Genomic DNA, 17,132 nt, shown 5'->3' on the forward strand with positions numbered 1-17,132 from the left:
AAAATAGGTAGGTTCACAAGACTACCAAAGAGAACTTGCTACTAATACTAGCCCTAGCAGGAGCAGTGCTTCGCTGAATCTACCACCGGATCGGAATTGCGACTCACTGAGCAGATTCGAGAAAATAAGTGGTCAAATTTTATATAGAACATCACGGCTCGCCTATGTATTTAAAGCTATCATGCAATCATATTTAACTCACAGACACAGCCCACTGAGTTTCTCGCCGGATCTTCTCAGTGGGTCGCGTTTCCGATCCGGTGTTAGATTGATTAGATTGATAGGTGATAGTAGCAACACTCCGCTTTGAGCCCCGTGAGCTCACCTACATGTTAGGGCGAAGCTGAAATAGCCTCTCAAGGCATCAGCATAGGTAGGGAAAAAAAAGCTATCATACAACAGAAGATTTTAAAACATGCCTGAATCTCTCTAGCGACTTTTTAAAGATAAGTTTGCATATGTACAAGTTCCTAACAAGAACATTCGACCGTCGATCTGCCGAACCATTTCACCCGGTCGGTGGAAGATCTTCACGACACTGTTTCATCCAAAGCCCACCCATCTAAGATATAAACAAACAGAGCACCCAAGAAATGAAACAAACACATCAGTTCGTATGTATTTTATAATGAAATTCGATTTATATTACAATTTCATTGTTAAATTTATGACTAGCTCAGATCGCATATTTAAATACTAGACATTCGCACAATATTCTCGATACTTAACAATTACTTACTTCTTTTTTTATACATTCATAACTTAAGTACAAGTTTACGATCAATCACTTTTATTACAAACAATAATGATATTTGTTTGGATGCATTCAAACGCATTCAAATTACGGCCTTCAAGTGACACGAATGAAACATTGAATTGAAATGTTTTGTTGTCTTTTCCATTGGCGTTCACGATGATCGATAGAGACAGAACACAAATTGTTTGGTCTGTGAATGATATTGTGAGAATATGGAGGGTAGAGGTAAGGAGAACCGTCTCATATGGGAGGGACTTTTTTGGCGGGAACGCGAGGAGTGAAGTTGTGTGATTTGTTTTATTTTATCTAGCGGGTTTAAATGTAATAACGATGGTTTATTAACTGTTTAATATCTGTGACAGTGCAAAAATGTGGGAAAATAAAACAAAGCCGCTGGACGCAACTTCTCGGGATCCTCCAAAAAGTCCACTGAAAAAATCTTAGTAAATGACCACCATTTTACTAAGATTATATTTCATTCCATATCATCTCATATCATTTAATTTCATCCCAGTTGATTAACGTCTCAAATTAATCATTTTCATTTCATTTCACTTCATATTATCATTTTTCATAAAAATAAGAATATAAATTAAAATAAGACATGACTTAAAGGTCTTAGTTACCAGGTCATATAATCACTTAAAAAAAATATTATGGGAGGAAGCTTGAAAAAGTGTCCCACTTTCAGTACTAAGTAACAATTCAAAAATCCTTCAGAATGGCGCTAGCATAGTCACGGGGTATGATATGAATCGAGCAGTTGTTAACTGATTGAAGTATGCTGAGTTAGGAAATTTAATATATTTAATGACTAGAGTAGTTAGTGACAGTGTATTATACAAGACCTCACATATTTACGTAGTCCAAACTAGTTTCCTCAATATAATCTAAAATTATTGCTGTGGTAAAAGGTAGAGACGTCGATTGCCTCTTCTAATCAGCTTTAAATAAAATACTTTTTGTGATTTTGTAGTGCTTACAGTTCTTTCGTCCTTTTTTATTTCACTATCATATTCTAATAACTTTCAGCGCCTTTTTTTAAATTTACCCGGTTGCTACTGTAGCGCCACCTTATTTAGCAAATTTTAACGGACACTTTTTACAAACAGAGACGGTTCTCCTTACCTCTACCCTCTATTTGTGAGAATTAAGTAGTATACTGATTAAAAGCTTCGGAAATGTGGTTCCCCTTTTATCCCCTTTTATGACACCCACCATGACCCGGGTGTCATAAAAGGGGATTCACAGGAGCTTTCTCCGAATATCGTTATCAGCGTACTAAGATAGCCAATCGTCATTTACTGGTGACATAAAGTAAACCTGCAAGGGTTGATCCATATTGCCTATATCTGCAACAAAGCAGACACGCGTTCCATTTTGAAGGATGGAACAACAGTTATTTGTTTCTTTCTTTTTATTGCTTAGATGGGTGGACGAGTTGACGGCCCACTTGATGTCAAGTGCTTACCAGAACCAATAGACATCAAACGCGTTAATGCGACCGCCTATCTTGAGTTATGAATTCTAATTCCCAGTTTTTACAGTACGACAGCTGCCCCGCCCTTTAAACCGAAACGCATTATTGCTTCACGGCAGAAATAGGCCGGTTCCATAGTACGTACCACCCAAATTGTAATTTTTGCAAGTTCAATTTTTATTATATGACTAGCTGAACCGGCAGACTTCGTAGTGCCTCAATCGATAAATAAAAGACCTAAACTTTTGTATAAAATAAATTTAAAATAAACAAAAGGAATCCGTCCGACGGGGGACACATCGAAGGAAAAACAAAATTGTTATTTTTATAAATAATTCCGAGCATTTTCCTATTTATTCACCTTTTAAACCTTCTCTGGACTTCCACAAATAATTCAAGACCAAAGTTAGCCAAATCGGTCCAGCCGTTCTCGAGTTTTAGCGAGACTAACGAACAGCAATTCATTTTTATATATATATAGAAGAAGAAGATAGAAGACAGTTGATATTCCTTTACCGTGGAAGTCACTCGTGAATATTTGTTAAGTGCGTATTTCATTAGAAAAAAATGGTACCCGATATAACTGTTGTAACATTAAAGTTTCGATCGATCTATCGAATTGTTAGCAGTAAATTTCGATAACTTCGCCATCACGATTTCCGTATTTGCGTTTCGTAAGCTCAATCATACATAACATTCTATGCCAAGAAAGCGTTTTAAATCAATAAACATATTTATCACAGAAACAATACGGTTTACTTTAAAATAACAATTTGACCCTTAATAATAAGCTACGAATAGGAATGTTTCCTTTGGTTTTCGCATTTCATAAACATAATTAAAACTAATTTTACGGGTTCCGTTGTCCGCGATCGCAAAAACTGTAAAGTATTCACGGAAATGTAAAAACGATTTTTAAAAAAAACACGCGAGTTTAAATCGTAAAAGCGATTTTAATTATGAGCTACAGACTAACCTTATTGATGAGGATTTTTTTTGTTTAATCATGTTAGAAGTGATATCATCGGAAGACAAGTTTGGAATGTCTTTAAAGGAATAAACAGTTCGGGAATGGTTTGTACACTCGTCTGAAATAATTCAAAATTTTGACTTAACTTGATTTGCACATTGTAAAAAAATATACTGACATACATTATTGTATTTCTGCGTACAAATAAATGTAATCCATACAAAATATCTATCAACAACAAAAAATTAAAATTTTCTTTTGAAAAATGAAACCATTCCATCAGTATTTTCTTATGACGTTGTCACGTTCAACTACCGTCAGTAAACCGACTTTACAGACAACCGATTTTTTTATAGTACTTTCCGATTCGAAGGCCGCGTGTGGATCTCGTTAGCAACAATTGCCAAATAGAAACAATTCAATAAGAAAATGGAGATTAGTTGCCACATATTTTTTTATACGAATTTTTATTCATGTTAACGGATCTGTATTCCGATAAAACGCCAGTAAAGTTATGATGGTGAAAGCACAAAAATTAATGTTATATTCCCGATGATTAACATTAAACATACCATAAGTATAATCGGTCAAATGACAGATTTTGAACTTTTGCAGCGAAAATGCACGTATCATCTTATTGCTTTTGCACATTTGACTTCATGATTTTTATTACCAATTAATCTACAGTTATTATACTATTTTTTTGTTTTGTTTTGTTTATTTTGAGTAATACTTGTCGTATACCGTTATCTACACGCTATGGTACAAATAGGTGTCAAAAATGATGAAAAAACTTAATTATTTTTAAATATACCGCGCAAAATATACAGAATGCGACCTAAACGAACTCCATTACGAGTTACGTCATTCGTGGCCAAAAACTCAATTACATAACTGTGAAATGTAAACTAGACTTTTAGCCCACAAATGACATATTGCGTTGTGAACAAATCACAATTATTATATTCAGGGATTTAAAATAATTATTTGTATCATAAAGTGATCGGGCGCTCGTATTAATTGAATTAAGATCCCCAGTAAATCATTTTTAATCAATAGAAAATAATAATGTTCCATTTAAAATAAGGTGTAAAGGGCCTTTTAATAACAAACAAAATATTATGAAAGTAAAAAAAAAAAAATTTTGGCATATTTCCATCACGGGTGTTGTCTTTTTTTTGCTTTCAAAAACACAATGCACCAAATGATTCGTGGTGAGATTTTTTTGACAGTTGAAATAACTTCAAACGATTTGATAAATATCTGGTTTTTTTTAAAGAATTCCTCTCTGGTGGAGATATCAACTAAACCATTTTAAAACTACTCATAATATTTTTTTCATACCATTAAATTCCAACATTTTGAATGTTAATTTTAAATATAATGAATGCTTTAAAATAATTAAACAGTCTAGTAATACGTAAAATAAATGGAATTCCACGTATCTCTCTGTAGGTCAGTAGCGACATTTACGTTGTGATCTAAAGAAACTTAATGTTCCACTAAAACTTTTTATAATAAAGTAGGTACTTTTTTTTAATTTCCATTGCATCGAAGCTAAGACATTTGTGTCATTATAGATTTTTAAATCTTATTATTTTTAAAATTAAAGATTCCATTTCTAATTTTAAATATGACCGCTTAGAATTATAGAGTTCGAAATTTTAAATATGACCAACTTTTTTTCTTTTTTTTTTCCTCGTTTTTTCAAACTCAAGGTTCTGACGGAATTATTCTTTCGTTATTTTAACTCGATCCTTTGAAGAGATAACACGCGTTATAAATTTCACAATTCTCTTTATGAAGTCAACACTTTTTATTTGCCGCACCCGAAAATCACATCTCTAGGCAGCAAATTAATAAATTAGATATCAAACTTAATAACACATATACAACCTCAAGATAATGGGTGTTTCTTTGGTATGCTTAAATATAATGTAAACTAACAGGCTGCTGACCGTGGGCAGTTATAAACATATTTCACATTGCGGGCACGTGTCGTCTCAAAACTGAGACTTTTCGAACGCCGGTCATGCTATATACCAATTATCGCATACCGTCAAAATACTATATAAATCAGTGCTCATTATATAAAATTTAAAAAACACGATACAATATCGGGTGGAGGAGATCGTCCGTGAACACAATAGAAAGCGCGTAATGTAACACAAATTCGTCAAACGTGAGTTCAAAATCTCTTTTGCTTCACGTTCCCATCATAAAATCCACTGATTGTCTAGTGTGACGCAGGACAGCGGTAATTTGCAATCCATTGCGGTTTCATGTAATAACAACAAAACAATACAATCATTAACTAAATCCTTCCACCCTGTATTTATTGTATTACAACAATCATACACACATAAACATCTAAAAGGGCCTTTAAAACGCTCAAACTATGGTTTCTTTTTGTGTGTCATACATATATGTACACATAACATAAAAAAATTCATGGTATTATTTTAATACGTCATAATATCACAATAAAAACGTTTTGCTCTAAATTCAAACGTTGCTAAACGACATAAGAATACATTTTAAAATGAACAGTTTAGTAATTGATTAAACTAAGACCGTTGATGTATCCTTTTATTAAATTATAAATGGATAGTCATATTATCGAACGTTCTAGAGACTCGATTGCAATTAAATCGTTCGAAAACGGACTACACATTATTAATTATATACGTTTAAATACGTTTAGAATTTTGATTCGGAATACGTACAGCCTTTTTTAATAAATAAATTTTTTGTCTCATGTAAGTTTGTTTAATTCGATAATTTTCGGCTAATATTATCTGAGAAATTCACTATTTGAGGACCATGATATTTCATCCTCCAAGCTCACCGCACACCATGGCATCAGTAAGCAAGACTTGTTGTAGTGTGACTTCGTAGTCAACCCCAAAGTCGATAATTTATGTCGATAACATGGCACATCACTATTTCATTAAAATAAATTTTCTTTATTATCTGTGGTATTGAAAGCATATCGATTTTTTAGCGGGAACGGAAGGAGTGAAGTTGTGTGATTTGTTTTATTTTGTCTATTTAGTGTTTCTTCAGGTTTAAATGTGTAGTGTGTGAACTCTATGTAATAACGGTGGTTTATTAACTGTTTAATATATGTGAAAGTTAACAAATGTGACAAAATGCAACAAAGCCAGTGGACGTAACTTCTCGGGATCCTCCAAAAAGTCCACTGAAAAAATCTCAGTAAATGACCACCATTTTACTAATATTATGTTTTATCCCATATATCATCTCATCTCATTTCACTTAGTTCCATCCCGGTTGATTAATGTCTCAAATTAATCATTTTCATTTCATTTTACTCCATATAATTTTTCATAAACAAACAAATTAAAATAAGACATGCCTAAAAGGTCTTAGTTACCAGGTCATAAAATCCCTAAAAAACATATCTGAACGCATTCCAGTAGTCCAATATAATGTTAAGTTGAACAAAAAGTAGTGATGAACAATTGTCTCTCTACAATATCGTATGAAAATTTTCTATCAGGATCGAACCTGGGATCCACGCACTCGCCGCTCGCATTCATATATTTATACACTATCTACAAAAAGCCAAGCTCAGTATTAAAAAGTATTAATTAAAAAACAAAACGCGTCGCCTATTCGTTACCTAAGTGTAAAAGCTATTAAACTTCAAACTACCCGCAAAATTGTAAAATCACTAATTTACAACGTCGTTTTTTAATTAATTGGCCCTTTTATTTATTCTTTTGTTTATTATTGTTTATTATTAGAAAAAACTAGAATTTTGGCACGTGTTTTGGCACGATTCACAACACTATCACTTGATTCTTGTATCAGAAAAAACGAGATCGTCTTACGTCGTCCGAAATTTATCAATGGTTTTTTAAATCACATTTTATATTTGATTTCTTTTTATGTAGAACCCCAAAAAAACCTCGAATCTTAAGCTCGATTAAACTAATCGATTGAAAACATCGATTAAAAAAGGAATTACGTTTTTTTTTAAAACAGCGCCATCTCTTATCGCGAACAACGCAAATTCGAATGGCAGACGACCTCGCTTGTCCGGTTTATATGCTCGCCCTGTGCGGAGGCAAAGTGAACGTTAACGTGTCGTTTATAAAGTACTGTTCTTGCTCGTCTTCATCGGGCAAATAATACCCGTAGCTCCCATCGTTCGATATTTGGTCCGCGCCGTAACTCCTCGGCAATTCGCATGCAAACTCCTCCCAGTTTTTATCGATCGATTTTCTCCTTTTCGCGAACAAAATCGAACCGTCGAACGCGTATTCCTCGTCGAAGTGCAATACAGCGTCGTCGTAAAAATAATTCTCGACTCGTCTGTTATTCGTGTTCCTTGCTATGTTCTTCATAAGCTTCTTTTTCGCGTAACTCGATTTCTCGGAATCGTAATCGTCGACAAGCGGATCGTTCGATCGATTATCGGATCTGATGTTCATCGAATAGAGCGAACTGTGCGGGCTCGTCTCTAGCCGCGTACTAATACTGTGTCTATAGGGCTGTAAATACTCGTTATTGTATTGGATATCGTACATCATCATACCTTTGCGTAATTGTTCGCGTCTCTTCGCCACGATCTCTCGGAAGTCTTCGGCCTCGAGTTGGAAGTCGTTCGTTTTCGCATTCATGTAGAGATAGCCGGATGCGGAGTTCAATCGCAACGATTGCGAACGATTCTTCGATGACGATTTCTCGATGTAGCGCGGTATGCCGCTGATGTCTCGATAGTTTTTCGATTTGATCTGTTTTATGTTCGTAGGCGGCACCGGCGATAGCGGATCTCGGTACGGTATCGATCTGAAAATTATTAGTGCACGTAATAAGAAAAATATCGGATGCGATTTCTTTGGTATTGAGCGGTGGATGAACGAACACAACCTAGAAAGGCGAGTTCGAATATGCTTGTAACTGTTTATTTATGTACTGGAACGCTGCCTTAGCACATCCATCACAGCAGTAATAACATATTAAATATTGAAATAATTCGACGTTAAATATTAATTTTAAAGAACACCCACATAGTAAATCCCTAGTTTCGTTACTCTATAATGTACCTATTGTATTGTTTGTTGGTTTGGTCTATTTCGATAGACCACTCTATGCATCATGGATCAGCCCGCTGAGTTTCTTGCCGGATCTTCTCAGCGGGTCGCGGTTCCGATCCGGTAGTAGATTAATTAGCGAAACAGCTGCTCTTGAGTTGTTAGCTCTCCTTTGGAGGCGCTCGGGCAGCTGTTAGCAAATCCCATCTCTCTCTCTCTCTCTCTCACTCACTCACTCACTCACTTACTCACTCACTCACTCACTCACTTACTCACTCACTCACTCAATCAATCACTCAGTCACAGAAATTTATGGAGAACTCACCTGTTCGGTCCAAAGCAGTTACACGAACAACTGCAGACGCTGGGCGCGTAGTCTTCATCCACGTATAATGGTATCAGGGATGTGTCACCTGAAATTAAATAAATGTATATCATTTTTAAACCAGTGAAATTTTTTTAAATTTCATTCTATATACAATTATACATATAAGGGTTATGTCAATTACCACAAAACTGTAGTATACAGAAGGATATGTGGTAGGACCTTTTACGAGTCCGCACGGGTAGGTACCACCACCCTGCCTATTTCTACCGTGAAGCAATAATGCCTTTCATTTTGAAGGGTGGGGCAGCCGTTGTTACTACACTAAGACCTTAGAACTCATATCTCAAGGTGTGTGGCGCATTTACGTTGTGGATGTCTATGGGCTCCGGTAACCACTTAACACCAAGTGGGCTGTGAGTTCTTCCAATCATCTACGCAATAAAAAAAATGTGTTACCCTTATTAAAACTTGAAATGTTTGTTTAAAAATCCCATTTGAAATTTTATTATCGATTTACAGAACACGCAATGTAATACAATTAAAAACCTAATGACGCGCGAGGTCAATGCCCTTCGATTTCGTTGGTACATTGACGTAGGATTTATAAAACAATGAAAATAGCCTTAATTAGCAAATTACTATTGTATGTCATTTTTGTAGTCTATAAATTTCGTTCAATGTTATAAATGATTTTCTTCCACAATGCATGGTTAGGTAATGCTTTTTACAATCACAGTTACATGAGCTCAACAGGCTAGCTGCGGCAGGATTTCTTATATAATTTTACCGTCGCTCAGGGACATCAACAATACTAGAGCTGCAGCACAATAAGTAGCAAATAGAATGACTGAAATATGAAAATCGTATCAAGAACGTGTCGACTAAAAATAATACAAATTATAGTACGCGGCAACCCTAAATATTATTTGGTCTTAGAATCTGCGCAGGAGAACTAGATATCGATTCAAGTTACGACCACTGTTTAACTAATCGACCGAGCGTCTAAAATAAATTAATGTAGCGCATGTAATATAACATGCAATTTTCTTTGTGACATATTTTTATGTCTAGTTCACCTATTGTTTTGTGATAATCGGGAGCTGATAGTGATCGGAACGCGACTACGGAATAATGTCTTGACACATGAGGTCGAATCTCAATTGTATTAAATTTTGGCTATAACCCAAACCTTACTATCCTACTAATATTATAAATAACGCGAAAGTTTGTTACACTTCCACTGAATGGATCCAAAAATACTGGATGGATTTTGATGAAACTACAATAATATAGCTGAAACATCAGAATAGCACATAGTCTATAATAATTTATAAATTTATCGTGTGAATTATTCAATATATTACGATAAGTGTAAAGTAAGGAGGAAAAATCTTCAGTCATTTTTTATTTATTTATAATAAATTACAGTAGGCAGCCGCTTGGCTCTGCCCCTGGCATTGATGTCTTCTATGAGCGACGGTAACTACTTACCATCATGTGGGCCGTATGCTCCATAGATAATACACATAAATTAGTTATAGGTAAGCAACTCAAGCACTCAACAAAAATGTTTACGGGCGTCGGCCACTAGATGGCTTCGTTTTGATTAGTTTTTCATTGCTCCTTTAGACAGCAGGAACATATTACCTATATTTTATTTTTAATGAAGGATTTTGTAATTCTTCGAAAACCAAAAATTTATAAATTTTAATCAATTTGTCTATAGCAAATTAAAACTTGTATGATTTTTTAAAAACCAGTTAACGTGGCGTGATTGTTAGTAAATATTTATTATTATTATTAATTAAATGCCTTAACTTTAACCAACATATAAGTTTAGGGGCATCCGCTAAAAGATGTCTCTAGTTTCCAAAAATCTTAGGTCCTGGTATGCTCAACTGCCCACAAGGGCAATAAAAAAAAGCGAAGCGAAGGCGGTTCGCTAGTGTGTATAGCGACAAAGCGGCACGACACGAGAACCCTCTCATCGTGGCCGCCAGTAACTACATAGCCGATCCTGCGGACTAAATGGTAAACAGGGGACGTCGCCCAAAACACGTCATTTCAGATCCTTCCGATCCACTAACGGTTCTTTAAGGTACCCCAAGCACCGGTCATCGTTCTCGTCGAACCCGTCGCTTGCGACGAAGGGCTCGGCGAGTAAATTGACCCACAGACACAACCCACTGAGTTTCTCGCCGGATCTTCTCAGTGGGACGCGTTTCCGATTCAGTGGTAGATTCTGCGAAGCCCGGAACTTGCGAAGGTTCGTGTTAGCAACATCGTCAGGTTTAAGCCCCGTGAGCTCGCCTACTAGCCCGGCGACGCTGACATGGTTTTTACTGGTGGTAGGACCTCTTCGGAGTCCGCGCGGGTAGGTACCAACACCCTGCCTATTTCTGCCGTGAAGCAGTAATGCGTTTCGGTTGGAAGGGTGGGGCAGCCGCTGTAACTATACTTGAGATGTTAGAATTTATATCTCAATGTGGGTGGCGCATTTACGTTGTAGATGTCTATGGGCTCCAGTAACCACTTAACACCTGGTGGGCTGTGAGCTCGTCCATCCATCTAAGCAAATAAAAAAAATAAAAAAATGGTTTCTCTAGACCATCAGCTTAGGTAGGACAAAAAAAAGGGTGTGTGTAAACAATAGTTTTACCGGTAGATATCTGCCTTGGGTCAGCCGGCAGCCTGGTGCCCCGCGACACGCCGCGCAACACGTCGCCATCCGCCGTGATCACATCGCCCTCCAACCGGACTGCTACTTGCTGAGCCTGTGTTTATTACAAATAATAACATCATTTAAAGACAATAAAACAAAACACTGCAATAAAAATATATTAAATTATAATGTGTTTTATTGAGACAACATCAAAGGCCAATCATCGGTATATAAATCTAACTCTTAATTTTATAATCTTAATATAATCTTAAATTAAATAATAATATAATAAATAATAATAAAATAAAATAAAATATCTTAAATCTATATATATAAAAATGAATTGCTGTTCGTTAGTCTCGCTAAAACTCGAGAACGGCTGGACCGATTTGGCTAATTTTGGTAGATAAATATGAGAATGCTCAGAATTAAATAAAAATAACAATTTTGTTTTTCCTTTGATGTGTCCCCCGTCGGACGGATTCCTTTTGTTTGTTTTAAGTTCATTTTATACAAATGTTTAGGTCTTTTATTTATCGATTGAGGCACTACGAACTCTGCCGGGTCAGCTAGTTATATATAAATACTCGATTACCTGTTCTGCTTGCTGCTGGTCTCTCTTTTCATCCTCAGTGTTCATAGTAACGAATCGTAGAACAAGCAAATTGAGGCAGGCCGCCACTATAGCCAGCCCGAACAGGATGAAAATTAGCGAAAACATCACATATGAAGGCTTGTAGTTCAGTGCGTTGTCTTTCTGTAGGGCTACCATGTCACCGAAACCTGGGGAATTAATGATTTTTATACGTAGACAAAAAAAGGATTGTGTGGTTTTATGAAATAACGGTAAAAGTGAAACTTTTTTTCACATTATAGACATTTAAATCTGACAAACAACATTTAAATTAAACACTGACAAAAACAAACAAAACTGCGCAAACTGAGCACTGGCACAAATGAGTAATAGTCTATAAAACTACACGGTCAGCGGCTGCGAACTATAGGCACTGCCATATTGTTCTTGGCTGCCCTGATGAGCGCATTTTACTTTATCCCTACTTCGCGGCCGACCGTCACCCGACATGCAACACACAGACGAAAAAGATTAAGACGATGATAAAAGCGATTATAAAACCAGTTTAGATGTTGCTTTAGCTGTCCATGTGACCACGACCACTTTACTGGTGGCAGAACGTCATGTGAGTCCACACGTGTAGGTACCACCACCCTGCCTATTTTTGCCGTGAAGCAGTAATGCGTTTCGGTTTGAAGGGTGGGGCAATGGATGGTTGGACTCACGCTCACGGCCCACCTGGTGTTAAGTGGTTACCGGAACCCATAGACATGTACAACGTAAATGGCACCACCCACCTTGAGAGACATGAGTTGTAAGGTCTCACTTGTTTTCTAAAATAATAAAAACAATATTCTGCATTTAGCTATTTAATGTAACGAGAGCCTTATTTTTATCTTACCTATAGTAGTGAGAGTTATGAAGCAATAATAAACGCTATCAAAGTAACTCCACCCCTCGAATGTTGAGAAGGCGGCCGCACCACCGGCAATGGTAAGGGAAGACAGGGTGGTCACAACACATATAAGATCCACTTCCGTTGCATTTGTCTGTTTGCAGTTCAATGCTCGTTTTATTGATTTTATTATTACACTGCAAGAAGAAAAAAAAATTAAGTGCTTATTATATCATTATTATACTGTGAATGATAATTGTTTTGAAGTCGTCGTGGCTTAAGCGATAAGACGTCCGGTGCATTCGTGTTGAGCGATGCACCGGTGTTCGAATCTCAGGCGGGTACCAATTTTTCTAATGAAATACGTACTCAACAAATGTTCACGATTGACTTCCACGGTGAAGGAATAACATCGTGTAATAAAAATCAAACCCGCAAAATTATAATTTGTGTAATTACTGGTGGTAGGACCTCTTGTGAGTCCGCGCGGATAGGTACCACCACCCTGACTATTTCTGCCGTGAAGCAGTAATGCGTTTCGGTTTGAAGGGTGGGGCAGCTGTTGTAACTATACTTGAGACCTTAGAACTTATATCTCAAGGTGGGTGGCGCATTTACGTTGTAGATATCTATGGGCTCCAGTAACCACTTAACACCAGGTGGGCTGTGAGCTCGTCCACCCATCTAATAAATAAATAAAAAATACTTTGTGCATTAAAGAATTCAAATCATATTTGTCTAGTCTAATATTAATGACTTAATTAATTAATCTAACACTCTGCTAACTAACTCTGATATATCTGTTAACACTAAGTACTGGTGAAACAACACACCACCCGATTATTAAGCCGAATTTGATTCGAACCAGCCCTTATTGAAGTGAGTTAAGCAAATTATATATTAAAAATTTCTTTTAGTATTTTCTAAGAATGAACCAACCTGCTGAGCCTGTTAACTCGTTCACCGATGCTTTGGAACATAATCAGGCCCAAGGGTATACCAACAATCGCATAGAACATAGTGAATAGCTTGCCGCTGACCGTAGCTGGCGTTGAATGACCATAGCCTGAAAGTATGAAATAAAATATGTGGAACAAATTTTATTCGTTTTCATGAACAGCCAAGATTACTTATTGATTTTACAGGTTTGATTTGTACTTATGAACCATATAAGTTAAATTATAAAGGAATCAAAAGACAATAATTATAAAATGAAAATAATTCGAAGAAGGGTAGGCAACGCACTGGCGTAAACGCTGTTGACCGTGGGCGGCGGTGAATCACTTACCATCAGGTGCCTTGCTCGTTTGCCTCTTAGTTGTTATAAAAGAAAAAGAAAAAGTCGAATTAGTAGCTAATGTTGAGCACTGGAATCGCTAGAGCATATTGTTGGTTCGTAAACCTGTTTTGCTATTATATCGCAGCCAGTTGTATTTCTTCCTTTACTGCATTGATATTCTGCGCTTAATGGATTTCTGCATATGTAATAGACTAAGGTGCCTGTGCTCGCCTGTCTTGATGAAACTGGAAAGGCCTCCAGGCTACCAGTAACCCTTCCTTCACAAATAGAAAAACTAAATAGACTTTTAGTCATGTATGATTTTACATAGACTACAGTTTTTCCTTATGTCTCGTTGTGATTCTGCATACTTCTCATAATCTAGGATAATACCGGAGTGGGATGAAAATGGGGATCAAAAACAGTAATGCTGTTTTATTGAATTTTTCTAAAATTCCTTTGATGATGAGATTGAATCCAAGAGCTTTGTTTTGGAGGGATTTTATTGTCTTCTGGAGCTCCACAACTGATACAGGTTTTTGGGGCAATGCAAGTTATAGGTCTCGATTTAATAGTTTTCGACCTCCTCCTGATCAGGCTCTTCATTATTTCTATCATCGGGTTTAAAAAGGTCAGGCAAGTGCAGTGCGAATTAATTTTCTTTACCCATACTAGTGTATGTCTGTCTGTTGCTGGTTTTTATGGCTAATTTGGATACATGGGGTTGGTATAATAATATAATGACTTATTAAGACACCTTATAGCAGCTTTGTTATTTTCCAATGGGAGTAGTTGTGATGTTGGCGTGAGGCTCTCAAGCTTGCTTTGTAAAGTGATCTTTTGCACTTAGAAAAAGTACTTCAGTTCTTTTATTGCTTTACTCAGAGCTAGATTTGATTTGTTATACATAATCAAAATGCTGTAAACACTTACCAATGGTAGTGAGCACAGTAGTAGCATAGTAAAAGGCACCAGTGAACTTCCATTGCTGGCCAGCCTTGTGGGGCTCTGATTTAAGCACCACTGTCTCCATGATGAGGAAGTCTTCCTCCGATATGTTGTACTTTCTTATTATCATGGCTTCAATCACCGCTAAATTTACAAAAAATAATATTGAATTTGTCTTTTAATTGCGAGCACTAAGCTTTGAACAAGTAACTATACATTTTATTGTTATAAATTTGGTGTACTAAATGTAATTTGACTACAAAAAAAGGAATAATTTGTTACATTTTATGTAAAAGTAAATAAATAAAAAAATACTTTAAGCACACAGCCTTATTTGAATTTAATTTAAAAATGTATAATAACTAAGCATATGATTATTTAATGTAAGTTCTCATTTTTCACAAAAAAATTTTTTAGATGTAGAAGTTACTATAATTCAGTTAGATTTACTTATCATTAAATTTCATTGTATGCACTTAATGTGGTTATCTATTAATTTACCTTGTAACACATCAAATCTGTTCCTTTCGGTTGTCGACTCAAGTGCATCAAAAACGGCTGCACCAACAAGCAAATATGTGAAAGTGCACACAATTAATGATAGAGTGCGTACATTTTGCTTCTTCATCACTGCCAAGTGTCAGCCCGGCCGTAGGGCCGTCGGCCCAATTACAACGCTCCACGCTTATTTTTAAATCAGTCAAACCATAACCATACTTCCCTATTTTTCTCTTTCAATATTTTAAGTTACCATTTTATAAAAGTTATCAGAGTTTGGAAAACATTATAATGACTTTTTGGCACGTATTAAAGAAAACTGAAACCATTCAGCCTCAGTGGTTTTTTCCAGATGATATGGTAACAATTGAATTCATGTTATGATTTTGAAATAAATATTTGAAATGCATTGTAAAACTACTTCTTCAAATTAAAAAAAATTAACTATTGTTAAATTGTTCCCCTTGACAGAATATTATCCCATTTTTATGTCTATTAACATTTTAGGCTTTGAATGTTATTTAATTTTTAATTCACCTGTAAACAACAATTGACATTATAGATAAAGTAATAATTTGCGAAGTGGGCATTGAGTATCATCACTTCAATATTTCCGAAAGGGTACATTTCAGTTCAAAATTTCAAACAAAGAACTCACCTTTACCAAATGCTAAATGTTCGTATGTAGTGCCCAATGCGTGCTATAAATTCAATCTGCAGTGTTTTTATCACAAACAGCAGTTATAAATATTTAAATATCTGCAAGTTGTAAACTATAAATAACATCGTGCTGTAGTCCGCATTGATAGGTCAACGCACACGGTCCGTAACTGGGTCAAATGTTATGACAATTATTAGCACTGTTAAGATCTAAGCATAACCATTTAAGCTGTTCCATGTTCTGTCAATTCCCATGTTGGGCATTACGGTAATATTACGATGGCAGTAATGACCCAGTTTATGAATTTTCCTGTATGCGGTATTCGCTGTCACTGCACCTAGTTTTAAATTAAGTATCGTATAACGACGAACATAGGTATATTAATGGCGGTTTATCAAATTATTCTTGTAAAAGTTTTAATTTATGTCGTATTGAGTAGTATTTTACTTAAAAAAAACGAAAAAAACATTGGTAAAACACTTTTGCTGCACTTCCTTGACCTGGTTTGTGTGACCAGATTTAGACTTTCATAGATTTCAAATTTGACAAGATAGCAATTGTTGCTAGCTTTGGGGTATATTACTTTATAGAAGGTCTATGTATATTACTGATAATTACTCTGGTAATGGTTGACTTTTTCCAGCTCTTACTAAATTTGTAAGCATGACCTTATATTTTCGAAGTGAAAACTTCTTTAGAATCGTTGTGATTTCAAACCGGATGCAACGGAAAAAACGACAGGTAAGAGACACAAATACAAAAATGTGTAGGATGAAGCCAGCAAAGAATGAGACAGAAATATACATACTATTTAATACAGCGCCATCTGTGAGATTTTTAATACTAACGTGTGTATGAAAGCTCTTGTAGTGAATTTTAATTTAGGATTATACGTGAAATTAAAATATCAATTCACAGAGGGCGCTACCTTACAATTATTTACTAATCACAAAATTTTACATATACTTAAGACGTTTAGGATAATTGTATTTTAATTTTGGAAGGTTTCACTTCTAC

At 35.8% G+C, this 17,132-nt stretch overlaps 1 protein-coding gene across 1 annotated transcript; it reads right to left on the reverse strand.

The window, feature by feature from the left end:
• Positions 1 to 5,517: 5,517 nt before the first annotated feature.
• Positions 5,518 to 16,646, reverse strand: LOC114239639 (potassium channel subfamily K member 9). The gene is made up of 9 exons (XM_028169938.2): positions 16,113 to 16,646; positions 15,458 to 15,991; positions 14,942 to 15,100; positions 13,669 to 13,795; positions 12,736 to 12,926; positions 11,856 to 12,043; positions 11,258 to 11,372; positions 8,596 to 8,683; positions 5,518 to 8,025 (listed from the first exon to the last, which is right to left on the reverse strand). The coding sequence occupies exons 2-9, from the start codon at positions 15,582 to 15,584 to the stop codon at positions 7,278 to 7,280; spliced, it is 1,743 nt and encodes a 580-aa protein (XP_028025739.1). The 5' UTR covers positions 15,585 to 15,991; positions 16,113 to 16,646; the 3' UTR covers positions 5,518 to 7,277.
• Positions 16,647 to 17,132: the final 486 nt, after the last annotated feature.

The sequence above is a fragment of the Bombyx mandarina genome, chromosome A1 (assembly GCF_030267445.1).
Source record: "Bombyx mandarina strain Sakado chromosome A1, ASM3026744v2".
NCBI lineage: Eukaryota > Metazoa > Arthropoda > Insecta > Lepidoptera > Bombycidae > Bombyx > Bombyx mandarina.

Excerpts from the sequence above, each read along its gene's own strand:
- LOC114239639 (XM_028169938.2), bottom strand. The coding sequence starts at position 15,584 with ATGAAGAAGCAAAATGTACGCACTCTATCATTAATTGTGTGCACTTTC. Across the intron at positions 8,684-11,257 it reads CCCAAGGCAGATATCTACCG|GTGACACATCCCTGATACCA; the intron begins GTAAAACTATTG and ends ATTTAATTTCAG. Across the intron at positions 8,026-8,595 it reads AACTGCTTTGGACCGAACAG|ATCGATACCGTACCGAGATC; the intron begins GTGAGTTCTCCA and ends AATAATTTTCAG.